We start from the raw sequence: 17,881 nt of genomic DNA, 5'->3' as shown, positions 1-17,881 counted from the left end.
TTTGACAAGATCAAGGTGCAGTTTTCCTTTTGTAGTTTTTAGTGGCCCCAGAACACTAGGCTGACCAAGTCCTCAACAATGGCAATGGGCTTTCCCTGTGGACCCCCACCAGCCCTGGCAGCATCAGGGGCAGCTCCATGCCGGCCCTGGACACACAGCTGAATGCAGCCTCAGGCACAGAGACCCAGTGGTGGACACCGCAGAGGGGCAGGCATGCTGGGAGGGAGCTGGAGGCCTTCCGGAGACTTTGAGGAGGGGGCAGGCACTATTCTGCAAGACCCCTGAGTTACAGAAAGTGCTCCTAGTCCTGACAGTAGAAGGAGGCACAGTGCTGGACCATGTCAGGAACTGGGGGTGGGGGGAGGCAGGGAGCTGGTGAGCCCAGCTCTAGGGCCCAGTACGTGGTTGGCATTGGGGTGGCAGGGATGCAGGTTCACAGAGCACAGGTGCGCTGGGAGGGCAGTGATTCTCTTCCTCCCCCCAGATGAAATCCAGAGTCCCATTTTGGGAAGGAGGGGTGGTTGCCCGGGGAACAGGGCTGGGAGGAGGCTCTGCATGAAAAGCTGGGGTCTCCACGGAGCCCTTTTGTTGTTGTTGTTCTTGTTGCTGTGATAATAGTAATAAGTGACCGTCAGAACCCTAACTATTCCTGATGCTCTTAGAGTTCCTTATAGGTGGAGCCCGATCTGTAAGGGGTGGGGCCTGCGAGGCGGGGCGGGGCCTGTCGCGGCCCGGGGACTGGTCCCAGCGGCGGGGAGGGGCCTTTGAGGCGGGGGCGTGGCTTGAGGCGTAGGGGCGGGACACGGGGGTGGGGCCTGCCGCCCGCGCCCGCTCTCAGCTCGACTTGCTCGGCTCTCCCGCGGGGCCTGCTCGGCGCTCGGCCCGCCGTCCTGCGTACCGAGCGCGTCGCACTCTGAGGCTCGCCAACATGTCGACGGCGATGAATTTTGGGTCCAAGAGCTTCCAGCCGCGGCCCCCGGACAAGGGCAGCTTCCCTCTAGATCACTTCGGTGAGCGGCGGGCGCGGCGGGCCGTGGGTCCTGAGTGTCCGGTGGCGCCGCGCAGCCCCACGGCGCAGGTGGGGAAACCGAGCCCCGCGCGGGCGGGACGGGCCGGCGCCGAGCGGCTAGTGGGAGGGGGCGTGGGGCAGACCCTCCGCGTCCGGGCGCGCACTGTTGAGCGCCTCCGGTGTGGGGCCGGCGTCCGGGCTCGCGGGGTCCCTCGGTGGAGGCCGGAGCGCAGAGAGCGGGTGACGCACTGTGTTGTCGACACCCACGTTTTCCTGTGGAACGTTCCAGACACGCCCCGAGGGGGAAACCGCTCCGCGGGAGCTCCCGGTGGCCGCCTCCCGGCGTGTCCCGCGTGGCCTGACAGTTTTGCTTGAAGAGGAGATGCTGTTTTCCTTCTCGTTCCAGGTGAATGCAGAAGCTTCAAAGAGAAGTTCATGAAGTGTCTCCGCGACAATAAATTCGAAAACGCTTTGTGCAGAAAGGAGTCAAAAGCCTATTTAGAATGCAGAATGGAGAGGCAAGTACCTGGTGACGTGTGACTTCTGGAAGCTTCCTCGGCTCCCGGAGCATTTCTTCCCTGGCAGCTCATTGCAGCAGGGCTCATTGAGGCTCGGGCCTTTCACAATGGTAGAATTGCTTGTCCCTGGGATTGAGGCCCGCCAGATTAAATGGTCCCAGAAGTTGTGCAGCAGCCCTGGGTACATTTCCGTGAGTGACAGCGTCATACCTGACAGCATTCCTCAGAGTATTTTCTTTACAGATTTGGGAGCTGCTGACCTGTCGTTAAGGTTTCAGAACCGTCCCTCATGAAAATGCTGACCGAGCCAAAAGATTTGAAGGTTGTGGGTACACAGTTTTTTCTTTCACATTCTCAGATCATAAAAATGTTGTTCAGTGTAGTCTCAGCTGTGCTTAAAATGTGACAGGGGAGACAATAGGCCATTTCAGAAATGATGAAAGATGAAGGATTTGTTCTGTCTTGATCAGAATTCACCAGAGCTCACTTTTAAATAAAACAAAGGTTTGTAACTATGATCTGTTAAGATTTGGGCGCCTGGGTGGCTCAGTGGTTTAAGCCGCTGCCTTCGGTTCAGGTCATGATCTCAGAGTCCTGGGATCGAGTCCCGCATCGGGCTCTCTGCTCAGCAGAGAGCCTGCTTCCCTCTCTCTCTCTCTGCCTGCCTCTCCATCTACTTGTGATTTCTCTCTGTCAAATAAATAAATAAAAAATCTTTAAAAAAAACAAAAAACAAAAACAAACAAACAAAAAAAAAAGATTTTATTTAAGAACTGTTCTACTCCTTAGTGGGGAAAGGCAGGTAACATATAATTATGTGGGAGTGGGAACTTTTATTTGTGATTTTTAAGCCCTTCGTTAGCCCTTCATTCACTCAGCTTTGTGTGAAGATAGGTTGACATAAACCAATTCAGTTGGAGCCCCATTTCCACTTTCCCATAACAAACTCAGACATTGGCCTCAGGGCAAAATCTCTTGTTTCTCAGGCCCACAGGTTTGTGGAGGGCTTTCTGTAGACATGTAAGGCCCTCACTCTGTCTCTGGAGTCGTTCAGGCTCACAAGGGCTTAGATTTGACAGCAGATCCCCCTGAGTCCAGTTCTTACCATCTTTAAGTAGCACAATCCTGGGATCATGTGTTCACATTACTGTCTTTTAAATTAACACATCTTTTAAAGATGGGAACTAAGTAAATTTTTTCTTGGAGCTACTACATTTGAAGACAGTCTGAAGTTGGTCTCTGTCAGCGTGAGGGTGTGAGCAGGTAATCCACCTCTCTGAGGCTTGCATTAATCATCTCTGTTCGGGCCAGAGGACCCAGCACACACAGGTTGCTGCCCCTGCTGGGAGCTGTTCCGGAGTTGGGCTGCCTGGGTCCCCAGAGAAGCTCCTGGTTTGCCAGGTGAAGGACCAGCAGAAGGGCCCTGTCTTCTCTCTGAATCTGACCCAGGAAGTGAGCTGCCTGCTCTCCATGTGTCCATGCCTTGCTCAACACAGCTGGAGACTGGCCTCCCCTGAGGCCTGCTGAGGTTGTTGGGGACGGAGGGAGGCAGCTGGCTACTCTGTGGGTTCCATTATTTCAGGTGGCTTCCTTGGCTGGTCAGGCAACATTAAATGTAAAGAGTGCATGTGTGTTTCTGACTTGGTCAGTGATTTCGGCCTAAGACTTTCAGATGTTTTTTTTTGTTGTTTTTTAAAGATTTTATTTATTTAATACAGAGACAGAAATCACAAGTAGACAGAGAGGCAGATGGAGTGAGAGAGGGATGCAGGCTCCCTGCTCAGCAGGGAGCTCGATCCCAGGACCCTGAGACCATGACCTGAGCCGAAGGCAGAGGCTTAACCACCTGAGCCACCCAGGCACGCCTCACATGGTTTTTAATGAAAGTCTATGGCCACCCAGATTCAGTATTGAGATTCTGCACATTTGCTTCTCTTGCATTTTACAAACCTCTTTTTTTCCTTTTCCTTTTTTCTTTTTAAAGATTTTATTTATTATTTGACAGAGAGAGAGATATCACAAGTAGGCAGAGAGGCAGGCAGAAAGAGGGGGAGAAGTAGGCTCCCCACTGAGCAGGGAGCCTGATATGGGGCTCGATCCCAGGACCCTGAGATCATGACCCGAGCCAAAGGCAGAGGCTTAACCCACTGAGCCACCCAGGCACCCTTTTTCCCTTTTGTGCTGAAATCTTACCTGTTCTTGTCTCTCTATGCATCTTTATAAAAAAACAGCACCACAACAAGTTGTTAAAGCTGCCTCTTGGGACGCCTGGGCGGCTCAGGGGGTTAAGTGGCTGCCTTTGGGTCAGGTCATGATCCCAGGGTCCTGGGATTGAGTCCCACATCAGGCTCCTTGCTCAGCGGGGAGCCTGCTTCTCCCTCTGTCTGCCTTTGTCTCTCTCTCTCTGGCAAACAGATAAATAAATCTTTTAAAAAAATAAGTAAGTAAAGTTGTCTCTTGAGACCTCGTCCTATTGTAGCCAGATGTGGAAGTATGTGAGCTGTTGTAGCTGCAGGCCATATTTTCTCACGGGAAGAACTGTCTGGGGTTACCAACAACAAATACACGAATGATCTGTGATCTCAAGGCTCTGTAATTATTTCAGTTTGATTGCTGTGCCGTGGGGTGGGCCTCTGGGATCACGCAGCCGCTTCCCAGAGTGCAGGTTGGCGTGAAGGCCAGGCCTCCCAGAAATCCAGCTGCCCTAAATCACGCGCTTAATGCTGCCTCAGTCTCTAAAGGATTGGACTGGAAGTGGGATGTTGTCTTCAGTCTCTTCCCTTATGCTAAAAGGAGGCATTGAAGTCATCCTTTGGGATTTAGAACTTGCTAAATGTTCTATTTGTTGTTTTTAAGGACCTTTTCAAGGAGCTGGATTTTGTGAAGATTTAGATTTGTAGAAAGAATATCTTGATCTGTGTCTTACTTGGTTTCTGTTGTTTTCCTTCCTGATTACTTCTTTGTGCTGCTAAACTCGCAGGTCCTTCCTGTCCCGACGGCATGTCGGGAGGAGCACCACTCGCCCCCGTGTGCCACCAGCCCACCTCACCTTCTGTAGCGGGTAGTTGGACATGGGTGTCGCCAGGCTCGGTCAGGGCATGGACAGGCTGCATTCCTTCTGGAGGCTCCAGGGCAGAGTTCCCGTGGCCATGCTCCTTGGCTTATAGCCCTCTGCACTCTCGAAGCCGGCATGGGGTATCTCTGACCCTTCCTCGCTTCTTGTCTGTCATTTTAAGGGTTCATGTGATGAGTTTGAGTCCTGGGTCACCTCACTTCAGAATCAGCCAGTTAGTGACTGTACTTCCACCTGTGGCCTGAGCCCGAGGGTGACACAGGCTTCGGCAATAAGGGTGTCATCTGGGGGGTCGTTGCTCTGCTGATCACAGTGCGAGAGACCTCAGTTTTAAGAACTATTGGCCAGATGCCCTATTTTGATAAGATGTGGTGAAAATTTATCATTGTTTTCCCCATTTGGGTTTAGGAGTGGCACATGCATTCCATGCTAAGATTTAGTGTGCTCTAGATTAAATTCTATGGACTGAGGTTTGCAGTTCTGGGCACATTTTCCTGAGGGATAAGTGACACTCCTTGTGAAGTTTGGCTAGAGATCATCTCTCTGCAAGGCGTTGTGTTTCTGCAGAAGCGTGGCCTGCTCTCCCTGGGGCGCCGCAGAACCTGCAGAAAGCGGGTCGTCTGAGCAGGTGACTTGGACGGGCCGTAGTGCCCAGCATGCTGGCTGAGCACGAGGCTGGGTGCACAGGCTCTGCGGTGGGGGCCGGGTCATAGTGTGTGAAGTGATGGTGGGTTTGTGCTGGCTGAGCCCGGTTGTTCCTGTGGGGACATGCTGCTGCCCCCTTTCCACCCCCAGCGGGCAGGACAGATGCCTCTGAGAGTTGGGGTCGACCCACCACCCGTGACCCCCAAAACAAAACAGAATGAAAGCTAGGCCTCCCTTTGCCTGGAGCATGGGTGGCAGGAAGCCAGACTTGGGGAGACTACTGAGTTCAGCAGGGGCTCTGTGCCGGGCATCTCCGTCTTCATGGCCCTGACTTCTGTGGACGTGGTGGGAGGCTAGCAAATGGCTGGTCATAGGGAGGGGGTGGGAGCAGGGCATGGCTGCTGGCCAGCTATGGGGCCATGCAGGGCCTGGGGCAGGAGCAAGAGGATGGCAGAGCTTATGCACCACGCATCTGGGTGTTCCTGAGCTATGAGTAAAGCTAACACATGGTGACCATGGACAGCGCAGTTTTCCTTACATGCAGACTCTTCGATAAATGCAGTAGAGTCCTGGAAATATGTTTCTTCCTTGTGTTTTTCTTATTAGCGCTTTTGTTTTTTCTGGGTTATGTCTTGCTAGGATACACTTACATTATAGCTAAGGTTTCTGGTTAGCAGTAGGTTGTCAGTCCTTAAGCTTTTGGGGAGTCAAGAGTTGTGGATGGATCCTTGACTGCACGGGTGGTTGGTGCCCCTCACTCCTGCGTTGTACAGGGTCAGTTGTACCAGATAAAAAAGTCTGTCCTGGCCTGTCCGCACTTTGTCCAGGGTGTCTTCACAGGGACCTGGAGGTCAGGCGTCTGCTCCTATTGTTCCCTTGGGGAGCCTCACAGTGGTCTGCCCACTTCCTTTGGGTCCTGGCTGCACCCTGTGCGTGGGGAGCTCTGCGCACTGGTTGCCAGCGGCTGTCCCTCTGGGGTCCAGAGGCGCAGGCATCAATCAGCCTGGAGGAGGAGGGCGCAGACGGTGACCCAGATGCAGCAGTGTCCCTGCCTGCAGGCAGCCCCCCAGACACCGGTTGGGCGGGATGGGAGTGAAAGCACAGGCCCGTGCAGACAGTGTTCTTCGTTTTCTTCCCTTCTCGTAGGCAGCTGATGGCACAGGAGCCCCTGGAAAAGCTGGGATTTGGAGATTTGATTGATGGAAAACCAGAAGCAAAAACTAACTCGTGATGGAAAAAGACCACTGGCTGCCCGGCCTTCTGGGATGGAGCACATTGTGCGACCTTGTCAGCTGACAGCCTAGGGTCAGGTCCTGTGATGGAGAGGTTCCAGAATGCCCTCCTTGACATAAAGAGCTCATCCCAATGTTTCCCAGGTTGTTTTGAAAACTTAACTATTACTTTTAAATCTCATTTTCCCCCAAGAGTGTTAGGTTTTATCTTTACATTGCATGTGGCAGAGTTCCTAAGAAGACCCGTGACAGGTGGGAGGTTGGAGTGTGGAGTCATGCCCACCTGGCAAGGGGACACGTGGCCTGGGGGACACAGTGACTCCATGGTGCTAGCGTGCTGAGTGCTCGCAGCTTCGGGCTCCACGGAGATAGAGGTGCTGTCAGAAACCACTCCCAGGCAGAAAGGGTTTCCTTGTGCTTTTGGGCACCAGTTCACTTCCTGTTTTTCTAAACAAAACATGAACCTGGGAAGGAGAGCGCGTCTGGCCTTTGACATATTTGACTTAGTGATGTTTCTAGTCGTGCCTGAATACCAAGTACCTTTTAACCAAAGGCTCATTTATGACCTATACAGATTGTGTTTATAAAACTAAAAACAGTGACCGTGTATTGTAACTGAGAAATGAAGTGTCGGGACACTCGTAGCTCGCCACATGCATGTGGTCTCCAGCGTCTCCCTTTGAAAGCACACCCGTATGGTCCTGCGGTGTCACCTTCTCCAGGGCTACCCCCAGAATTGCCTGCAGTCACTTAAACCTCATGTGTGCCCTAACCCATCCAGGGTTTCCAGGCAGCTTCGCTACGTGGCCAGGGTTCTGTTCCCCTGCAGAATGCTGCGTGTGTGGGTCTGGGCCCAGCGCTGCCCTCACTGCCTCCTGGCCAGCCAGCTTTGGTCCCAGTGTGGCTAATGGAAGACGGTGGAGACATCCCCTCTTGGACAGTGGCCCTGAGAGGGACTGCCAGCCATGACCCATGCCTGGGCTCCCGAAATTCCCCTCCTCAGCCATGCGTGGTAGAGGTGTGGCCGTGTCCCAGTCTCTGCCTTCAGGTCCTTCTGATTTCAGCCCATCTGCGGTGGGTGCCTCTTGGCTTAGACTCTTCCTTGGTACCGTTGCCACGGTTCCGACTCCACCCCGTGTACCCATGAGTGGTTAGCTCCTCCTGCTCCTGTCCGCTGTTTGTAACCGTTGTGTATTTGGGCTCTGTCTTACGCCGTCATCGTGCTACAGACTTTTTTATGTTAGCGTCCAGTTGCTAAGGTGCCTTGCCTATTAACGCCAAACTGAGCCATGAAACTAGTTTGTGTTTGCTAACCATCCAGAATTACATACGCACAAGGTCGTTTATGTGGTATTGTTTATAATTATGGAATGCTGAAGTGACCCAGGTGCCCACAAGTACGATCTTTTGGTGAACCATGACTCTTTTGGGGGGCCGTGCAGGGAGTCTGAACTGACACGGGCTGGCCTCCTACCACAGGCACACTGTATATAAGAAAGGCAGACTCTAGAAGCATCTGTAGTGACATTAACAAGGAAGAAAGGAAGCTAGAAGTATCTGCACATTTGTGCAAACACAAAATTGAGGAAGGACAGAGCAGACGCTAAGGAGGATGGTGGCCGGTGTGTCGTGAAGCCCTGACTCTGAGCCAAATTTCTGTTCTTTTTGCTCAGAGATGACATGGCTGTGGGGCACCCAGCATCAGCTGCGGTGGGGTGGGGACAACAAGACTGTTATGTTGTCTGGCCTGCTCTGAAAGCCAATGTTTTAGGACTAGAGAATTAGGGAGCACGGAAAGCCGGGGCCTCAGGGGTCCCTTTTGTGTCACAGATAAGGTGACTGCACAGAGAGACGTACTTTAATGTGTGCGTGTATCTGTGTGCACCTGCCAGCCCTGAGTGCCTGGGGGCCTGGAGTGGTGACCCCTGCAGCAGGTGCTCACCCTTTCCCTGTCCCGGGCTGGAGGGCTCCTCCTGATTGCTGGAAGCAGGCTCCCAGAGGAAAAGCTTGTGCCCGGGCCAGAGTGGGAAATCCAACCTGAGCCTTAACCATTTGTGGCAGAAAGCAAGGAATTGCTGGAAATAGGATGGGGGCTTGTTGGAAGAATATAGGCCCCCCCCAGGGAGCTACATCCGGGTCAGTTGGAACAACAGAATATTGTTTTGGGTTATAGTCTTCAGAATCAGTGACTCTGCACAAGTCCATGCTGATATAAATCACTAATGGGGTTAAGCTGTGGGCAGGGGAGGGACAGTGGGTGGTGGTGCCCAGCACAGAAGTGACAGGTTGGGGACAAAAGTCACAGCACAGTGGCAGGGGTAGAGACGAGAACCGGCTGGGAGCTCGGAGTCGGGCCAAGTGTGGTGTCAAACCTGGGGACTGTCCTGGGGCCTCCCCTCAGGGTGTGGTAGAGAGGACAGTGCACACTCGGTGGCCTACCCATGGCTAGCGCCCCCCTCTGATGCTCTCCTCGGTGTTCCTACTTCACTAGTGAGCAGATGCCAGACTAGACACATTCTGTAGAGTGAAGACTGGTGCTCTTCATGGGTATCAGGGTCCAGAGAAAGGAGGGCTCCGGAGAGATGGACGCACTGCCACACAAGTCCCGGGCCGGGAAGCACAGTGACGGGCAGCTGCTGGGGCGAGGCAGTCTGCAGCCCGGTTACCAGAATGCTGGGATTCTTCTATGATTATGTTATGGTGGCATTTGGGGAAGCTGGATATGAACTCTCCTATTTTTGCAAATTTTTGGAAATCTAAAATTATTTGCATTAAACTGTGTGGTTGAACTTCGTGCGTGTGTGGTTGAGTAAATTCTCGTTGTCAGGTGTATCCCGTGGACTTCGAGGCAGGTGATGTGACAAGTGGTTTCGGCAAGTGGGGGAGGAAGCGTGGGAGGAGAGGTCCGAAAGCAGCCCCAGTTGTGGCAGACAGCTGAGCTCTTTACAAAGGGGCAGTGGCTTCCCAGTGTGACCTTTAATTTTCCACATCTGAGTTGCTGGCCGTACGGCATGTAGGGCACAGATGTCCTGTTCATACCCAAGCGCCTGCTCCTTCGGCCCTGCTCCTGTAAAGCGCCCGCACACTTGTCGCAGGAAGTCAATAGCGGTATTCAGTGGCCCAGAGACACCTTCCAGAATGCTTTCCAAGTGTTCTCACGCGGGAGATAGGCCAGGGAACCTGGGCGTCCCTCAGAGGAGTCCCTTAGTCTGCTTCCCTCCAGCCCCTGGGGGGTGGGGCGTGCTCCGGATGCAGCGCCCAGATTCCCTTTGGCCAGCTATCCCACTGTCAAGAGCAAGACGGCCTCTCCTCTCCGTGAAGTGTCCTGTGCTCACTTAGGTCATCTCAGAGCCAGTGGCGTAAACAGGACAGATTTACGATCTTATGTCATAAACAGACCCACGAGGCTGCATTTCTGCGGGGGCTCTGGCCGGAGTCGTCTTCCTTGTCTTTCCAGCTTCTGGAGGCACTCCGTTTTCCTCAGCCCGGGACCCATCGTCCAGGACAGCGTCCTCTCTGTCCTGACCTGTCCCTCCCATCTCGTCCCTGACTCTGATGCTCTGCCTCCTCACCAGAACCCTCCTGATGACACTGCCTACCCAGATAATCCGGGGTCCCCTGCCAGCCCCACATCCTTAACCTGATCACCCCCTGGCAAGTCCGATTCACAGGGTCAGCCAGGGACACTGATGTGGACTCTGCCAACCACACTAGCCGTGGTGTGAGGGGGACAGAGAAGCATCGGGCCTGGATGGGGCTCGGGTCCGAGCTCTGGACCGGGAGCAGCTCCTGCGTGCCCGTGCCCAGAAGACGTGCTGTCATACGGCTGTGAGGCTTTGCCTCGTGAACCGCAGCAACCTGCCACAGACTGAGTTTTCTCAGGGCTGGGTTTAAAGGCCATATTCTTCTGAAATCTTTGGCAGACAACGGAGAATGGATATGTGCTTGGTAAACAGCATTCGGTTGGAGCCAGCCACTGCAAGTAGGACGTGATCCCATTCCCGCCACGTGTTCCTCTCTAGACAGTTCGTAATGTTATGGATATGAGAGCCGTGTCTGGGATCCCGGGTAGTAAACGGTCTGGGATCCAGGGCAGTAAACGTTCTCGATTCACGTACGGTTGAGAGAGTCGTGTGTATCATTTCTATAGAAACAAATTGTTCGTTTAAGAACTCACTGTTTGTGGTTATTTTGTATCACCTGTAAGTCACTGTGACTGTGATTTTACATTGTCCGTAAGTAGCTTGGTTGGTTTTTCCTGGTGGAACCTTACCAGTTTTGTGGCTGCATGCAGTTCTGCAAAGCACTGAGGGCGGCTGGGGGCGGGGGCCGTTAGCTGCTCACGGTGGCTTTGCGGGCTCTTTGAGGGAGGGTTGTGGCAGTCTGCTTGGGTCTTCCCTTTGGAGGCAGGGACCCTCAAGCCTCTCTGAATGAGGGCTACTCTCTGTGCTGCTCGCTTCATGCCGGTCTTACTGGGAAAGAATGAGCTGTCTGTGCCTGTCATTCCAGCCACCAGCCGTTTGGATTCAGTCTTTCAGCAAGATAATTTATGGGCGAGAAAGCAGAGATTTTATTATTGCAAGAGACGTCAGAGAACTTTTTATCAGGCCATAGAAATGACTGTGTGGACGTGAGTAAAATTACCAGCCTCCAGTTGGCAGGAGTGGAATCAGATTCACAGTGGCCTATGCGCAGAGGATGAGCAGGTCATGGTTGGTGCCTGGCTGGCCATCCGTTCTGGCCTGGAACCCAACAGCAGCTCCGTCTGCAGAGAGGCCATGCAGATTCAGATGCGACCCAGGCTAGAGACAGACTCAGATGCGACCCAGGCTAGAGACAGACTAGAGGGATAGGATCACAGCCTGGCCTCCGGCCTCCTGGCTCTGACTGCTCGTCACCAGGGGCATCCAGTCCCAGGGTGGGCTGGGGGCCGGGGAGCCGTGCCCAGCCACTTCTTAGGAGCCCTGCTGGAATGGCTCGGGCCCTTACTTACTCACTTCCTGTGGAGCCTTCCCTCCTCCTCCTGGTGGACTCCCCTGATTCTTCCAGGCCAGGCCTGTGTCCCCTCCGGGAGCAGCCCACAGGGAGGGGGTGGGAGGCGCCTGTCTTCGTGGGAGCAGTTGGGTGTGTGGACACAGCCCGAGGCCACACCAGCAGGGCTGAGGGTATCTGCGAGACCAGGAGAAACCGGGAGAATGACCTATCTCTGAAATAGTGCTTGTGCATGCTTATTAGCTCTTTTTTTAAAGATACTATTTATTTGAGAAAAGAGGGAGCATGAGCTGGGGGGAGGGGCACAGGGAGAAGCAGGCTCCCCGCTGAGCATGGAGCCTCATATGGGGCTGGATCCCAGGACCCCAGAATCATGACCTGAGCGAAAGGCAGACGCTTAACAACGGAGCCACCCAGGCGCCCAGTTTCTTTTTTTTAGACTTTTTATTGGGATATAATTCACATGCCATAAATTCACTTTGGAAAGAGTACAGTTCACAGAGTTGTGCAAACATCTCTAGATTTTTAAGTAAACTCCACCCCCAGTGTGGGGTTTGAACTCACGACCCTGAGATCGAGAGTTGCACGCTCCACTGACTGAGTCAGGCAGGCGCCCCACTGTCTGCTCGGTTTCTAATCATTTTCCCTTTATCTTCTTCAACTCAGAAGGTAGCCAACAGAATCTCCGGAAAGCTGTGGATTTACCGCTGAGCCCTGGCCGGGAGGAGGTGCAGGGGTGAGAGCGGGAGAGCACCTTGTTTGTGAGGCTGCCCCCCAATTCTGGGCTGTCTCGAGGTTTGGGCCGGCCTCTTCCCCACATTCCGATGAAATCCCAGAGTCATATGACCGTTTCAAAGCCTTTGTACACATCCTGCACCTTCTTCGCTTAGGGTGGGCCTCTGTTCCCTCACCTGAGTTTGGGGTTAGAGGCCGCTGAGCTCTGAGGAACTCCAAGTGAGTCCCCTTGGGGATCCCACATTAAGAGGGTGGGGAGCAAGAGGAGGGACGCATGCCTGCAGCCCCCACCCCCCGCTATAGCTGCACTTGGAGTCCTGGGCGGACAGAGGGTGTCTAGACCACAGTGCCCATGGCGAACGCTGACACGGGAGCGCTGAACAGCAAGCCAGATCCAGCCTAGGTCATTGGAGGGGAAGGAGGTAGGAGAGGAAGTTACCCGGTTGCACAGGGAGTGCGAGGCAGGGGATGTGCCTGCAGAGCTGACCCTGGCACCCTAACCATTGTGTTCCGGCAGGGTGGGCTTCCCTGGCCATGACATGGGGGAGCAGGAGCTCCCAGGCCTAGACTCTGCTGCGTTACTGGTGTAGGTTTTACCTGCTGTTCTGCTGAATAGCAGAGGAGAGCCCTGCCTGGGGGACACTCGGCTTCTCTGTACCCCAAGGTGCAAGGGGAAACGGTTCTCTTGGGCGCTGGGGGTGGAGCAAGACCTAGGGATGGAAGTGGGGACTGTAGGTGTGGGATCCAGGAGGTTCGTGGTGGGCAGGTAGTGTTGGAAGGACAACGGGTCCTGGACAGGTGTGGGGGACACCCCCAGGGGAGCATCTTTTCTCCAGGCATGTCCTGGAGCTGAGGGATGGACTTTTCTGAAGGTGCTAGTGTGGTTTCCACTTTGGGGCTTTTAGGGTTGGTCCGTGGGGTCCGGGGGCTATGTCCCCCCACCCTTATTACAAAAGCCCAGTAGTTTGGGACAGGGGTGAGGGCCAACCACTCTGAGGAAGCCAACTCTCCCTTCCCATTAACTTGCAATGGTCAGTGGCATCTCCGTGACTGAATATGGTGGCATGGCGGCCCCTGCTGGACAGTGCTGGCACCGCAGTGCTTGACAAGGGTTCCCTAGAGGGGACTCTGCCAGGTTCTCCAGGAACTGCAGATAGGACCAGGGCTGGGTATCTCTCAGGCCCCAGGTCTTCCTGACTTAGTGGCCAGGCTGGGGGGTTGGGGGCTTAGAAATAAGGGGGGCTTCAGCTGCTGCCACCGCCCCTGTGCCAACTTCCCCGTTTGTGTCAGGGCAGCACAGAGCTGGTGTGTGCTGTGGGCCTGGCACCACAGGGAGTCAGTGATGGGTGGCAAGGGGTTCACTGCCTGCACCCACAAACTGTGCCTAAGGGTAGAGGCTACAAGGGGTAGAAATGAGATCTGGGGGTGGCAGGAGCCGCCCCCCCCTCCCAAGAGAAGATGCCACTGGTGACAAGAGGGTCACTATGAACAAGGAGCCTCCCGGCCCCTGGGACCGAGTGCTTAGATGTGGGTGTCTGCCCAGGGCTGTGGGGTGCCAAAGTACGTAGCCTTGTGGGCCCTGCTCCTCCAGGCTCCTCTCTGTCTCTCCCTCTCTCCCACCGCTGTGCCAGTTAGCCTTTTCTGGGCTGCAGGCCACCCCAAACTTAGCTTCAAACTGCAGCATTATATGGGACTGGTTGCTGCATCTGAGGGTACTCACTGCATGGGCATGGCTGGGACTTGAGCTGTGAGGCCTCAGCTTGGGACATGAGGGAGGTCATCAGGGATGGGAAGGGGCAACACCGTCTCTCTGAGCTCTCTCTGCATGGTCTCTGCAGTGGGGTGGCTGGGAGCCAGGCTTCGTACCTGGCAGCTCAGGCTCCCAAGGAGAGACCTAGGGATCGGGGTAGAAAGAGAGCAACACAGAGTGTGCACCAAATGTAAGTCACATCCTTTTATGATCCAGCCTAAGAAGTCTGCAGCCGTCCTTCACTGGTTGGAGCAATCACAACCCCCACTGAGACTTTTTAAAGATTTTATTCATTGAGGCACCTGGGTGACTCAGTGGGTTAAGCCTCTGCCTTCAGCTCAGATCATGATCCCAGGGTCCTGGGATCAAGCCCCACATGGGGCTCTCTGCTCAGCAGGGAGCCTACTTCCCCCTCTCTTTCTGCCTATTTGTGATCTGTCAAATAAATAAAATCTTTAAAAAATATTTATTTAGAGAGGGAGGGGGAGAAAGAGAGAGTGAGCACCTGAGGGAGGAGCAGAGGGAGAAGCGGGGCGGGGGGGGAAGAATCTCAAGCAGACTCCATGCTGAGCATGGAGCCTGCCATGGGGGTCCATCTTACAGCCCTGAGGTCATGACCTGAGCCCAGACCAAGAGTTGGAAGCTCACCTGACTGAGCCACCCCGGCGCCTCAACCCCCACTGAGATTTAAGGTGAAAATATAGATCCCACATCTCAGTGGAAAGTGGGAGCAATGTCAATCACATTATAGATTACCTTGTAGGAGGGAAGACATGGATGGATGACAGAAGGATGGATAGATGTTGGCTGAATAGATAGATGGATGGATGAATGGATAGGCAGATAGATGATAAATGATGGATGGATAGATAGTGGATGGATAGGTGGATGGGTGGGTGGCTAGAGGATAGAAGGATGGACAAATAGATGATGGGTAGATAGATGATGGGTAGATGATGGGTAGATACTGATGCATGGGTGGATAGGTAGATGATGGATAGGCGATGGATGGATGGATAGGTAGATTTGAAGGAATGGGTGGGTAGATGAAAGACAGATGATGACTTGGTAGTTGGATAGATGGGTGAATGATAGGAGTTAGATAGAAGGGTGGGTGGATAGATGGATGGATAGATGAATGAATGGGGAGAGGATAGATGGGTGGATAAATAGATGATGGATGGGTAGATGATTGATTATGGGTAGATAGGTAATGGATAAGTAGATGATGGATAGGTGGGTGGATGGATAGATGATAGATTGATGATGGGTAGATAGACGATCGATGGATGGGTGGATGAATAGATGGTTGGGTGGTTAGATGATGGATGGATGGGTGGATGGATGGGTAGAGGATGGATGGATGGGTGGGTGGGTGGATGGATGGGTTGATTGATAATGGATAGGTGGGTGGATGAATGGATAGGTGGGTGGATGAATGGATAGAAGGTAGATGGATGAATAAATGATGGATGGATAAATAATGGATAGGTGGGTGGATGGATGGGTAGATAACTAAATAATGGATAGACAATGGAAAGATGGATGATAGATGATGGATGGATAATGTATGGGTAGGTGGACGGATGGGTAGAGGGATAGATGAATAGGTGGACGGGTGGATGGATGGATAGTATATAGATGACGGATGGATAGATAATGGGAGGGTGGGTGAATGGATGGGTAGATGAATAGGTGAGTGGATGGGCAGATAGATAATGGCGGGATAGGTGGATGGATAGGTAGATGATAGACTGAAGATGGACGATGGATGGATGATAGGTAATGGTTGGATAGGTGGGTGCATGGATGAATAGATGTTAGAGATAGATGATAGATGGATGATAGATCCAGTGTACAGATGAGTGGATGGGTAGATGGAAGAATGGATGGACGGATGGGGGATAGGCCAGGGACCTCCTTTGAGAAATGCAAGTCCTCTCTCAAATGCCTGGTCTGAGGCCTGTCATGATGTATATAGGTTCATAGACTCTGTTCATGGCAGATGGGCTCAGTGTGTGGCACTGATAAACTGTGACGTACTTTCACACCTTCCTTCCTGTGCTTCGTGAGGCTGCAAGGCTTCTTGTTGGATATCCCTTGTGCTCGACCCTGTCCTTAGGCCTGTGATCTGGTCCTGGAGAGAAGCCTTTAAGGTGCATGACCCCGTGCCTCCCACCTCAGTCTCCCCATCCTCTAAGGGGTGTGATATTAGTCTTGTGTGGGGCTGCTGAGGGGTGGGAGGCAGGACCCCTTCATTCAGCCCACTCAGCGCAGGGGCCACAATGTCAGACACAAGAAACATGGAGAGCCGTTCTGTTCTCACTGGAACACAAGAGAAAACCCCTTCATGTTTGAGAGCTATAGATAGGTGTCACATAAGTAGAATCATACATGTGTCCTTTTGTGACCGGTTTATTTCACTGAGTATTGAGTGTTTTTTAAAGCATCTATTTATTTAGAGAGGGTGCACGAGCCAGGAGAGGGGCAGAGGGAAAGGGAGAGAGACTATTATCAAGGAGACCCTATGCTCAGCGTGGAGCCGGAAGTGGGGCCCGATCCCACAACCCTGAGGTCATAACCTGAACTGAAACCAGGGGTCAGATGCTCAACTGACTGAGCCTCCCAGGCGCCCTGAGGATCACCTTTCAGGGATCACCAGACTGTGGTGTGTGTTGGTGCCTTGCTTCTCTGTGGCTCAGGGCTGCTCTGCTGTGTGGGCGACACTGGGACTGCGTCCACCTTTGGCTGCTGTGAACAATGTGAACATCCACATGCAAGTTACTGTGTCAGTGTGTTTGCATTTTGGTGGGGTCTGTACCTGATGGGGCACTTTCCAGATCACTTGGGAACACTGTGTTGAGCTGCCGGGGGACCCAGCGGAATGTTCACACAGCGGCTGTGCGTTTTCCATCCCCTATCCCCAGAGGATGAGAGTTCAAGGCCCCACAACCCCGCCGCTCTTTTTCCTGGTACCGAGCTGCAGCTGTCCACGTGCGTACGTGTGAGCATGTATATGCATGCGTGTGAAATGTGTGCATGTGTGCGTGCGCGCATGTGTGTTTCAGGGGGAGTCGGACGGTAGCGGTTCAATTTGCAGCTCTCCGAGTGCTGGTGGTACCGACCGTCTCCCGTGCACCCTGGCCTTCGTAGTCTTCCTTTGAGAAATGTCTGCTCAGATCCCTTTCTTGTGGCTTCGCTCGGTCACTTGCCTGGTTTATTATTGACTTGTAAGCGTTCTAAGTGGATTTGTGGAGTTCTTTTGCATCACTTTGCACAGGAACTTAAGATGCACTGTTGAGTGTTGTTGCTGGAGGGGGACAGCGTCGGGGGACGTGAGCAAGCCCTGTGGCCTCTAGTGGGTCTCACCCTTCTCCCCACACTGCGTGCTGAAATGGCTGCATGAGGCCACCAGCCCCAGAGGACCTTGCATGCTGGGCCTGCCCTGGCCCTATCGGGGTGGCTGCCAGAGAGGCCTTGGGCACAGCGCGGGGCCCACACCCTTGCCAGCACTCTCCTGGCCGGAGAGCCTCCTGCCCCTCTGCCCCTTCCTTATGCCATTGCTCTTTGAAAGACCAAGCAAAACATGTGTTCAGTTGCCCCAACGCTGGTGAAGCAAACCACAGTTCCCACCCCACATCATCTGAGGGGCTCCCCTGTGGACCCTCCAGCTTCCAAGGGGGTTTCTGGGCCAGTGCCATTCCCAACAGGGACGTGGAGAGCATCAGTGGCCGGGACCTGCTCCCCCAGCCTTGCGGGGCTGTGACCACTACGCCTCTGGCTGTAGGGCAGCAGGGTGCCCCGCATCTCAGCCCTTCTCCTGCGAGAAGTTCCAAGCCGCTCAGGTCATCTTTCTTCTGTTTTTTTTGTGTTTCTCTGGGTAAGGAAACCAGTGAGCCTTTCTCCTGAGGGTGGGGCTGCAGGAGT

At 53.6% G+C, this 17,881-nt stretch overlaps 1 protein-coding gene across 1 annotated transcript; it reads left to right on the top strand.

The window, feature by feature from the left end:
- Positions 1 to 796: 796 nt before the first annotated feature.
- Positions 797 to 6,669, top strand: COX19 (cytochrome c oxidase assembly factor COX19). The gene is made up of 3 exons (XM_082714076.1): positions 797 to 1,010; positions 1,416 to 1,531; positions 6,396 to 6,669. Exons 1-3 carry the CDS (start codon positions 929 to 931, stop codon positions 6,474 to 6,476), a joined length of 279 nt encoding a protein of 92 aa, XP_082570202.1. The 5' UTR covers positions 797 to 928; the 3' UTR covers positions 6,477 to 6,669.
- Positions 6,670 to 17,881: the final 11,212 nt, after the last annotated feature.

This window comes from Mustela nivalis (genome assembly GCF_964662115.1).
Source record: "Mustela nivalis genome assembly, chromosome: 19".
In the NCBI taxonomy this organism is placed as follows: domain Eukaryota; kingdom Metazoa; phylum Chordata; class Mammalia; order Carnivora; family Mustelidae; genus Mustela; species Mustela nivalis.
Note: the sequence above shows the minus strand (reverse complement) of the source record. Positions and strands in the feature narration are given on the sequence as shown.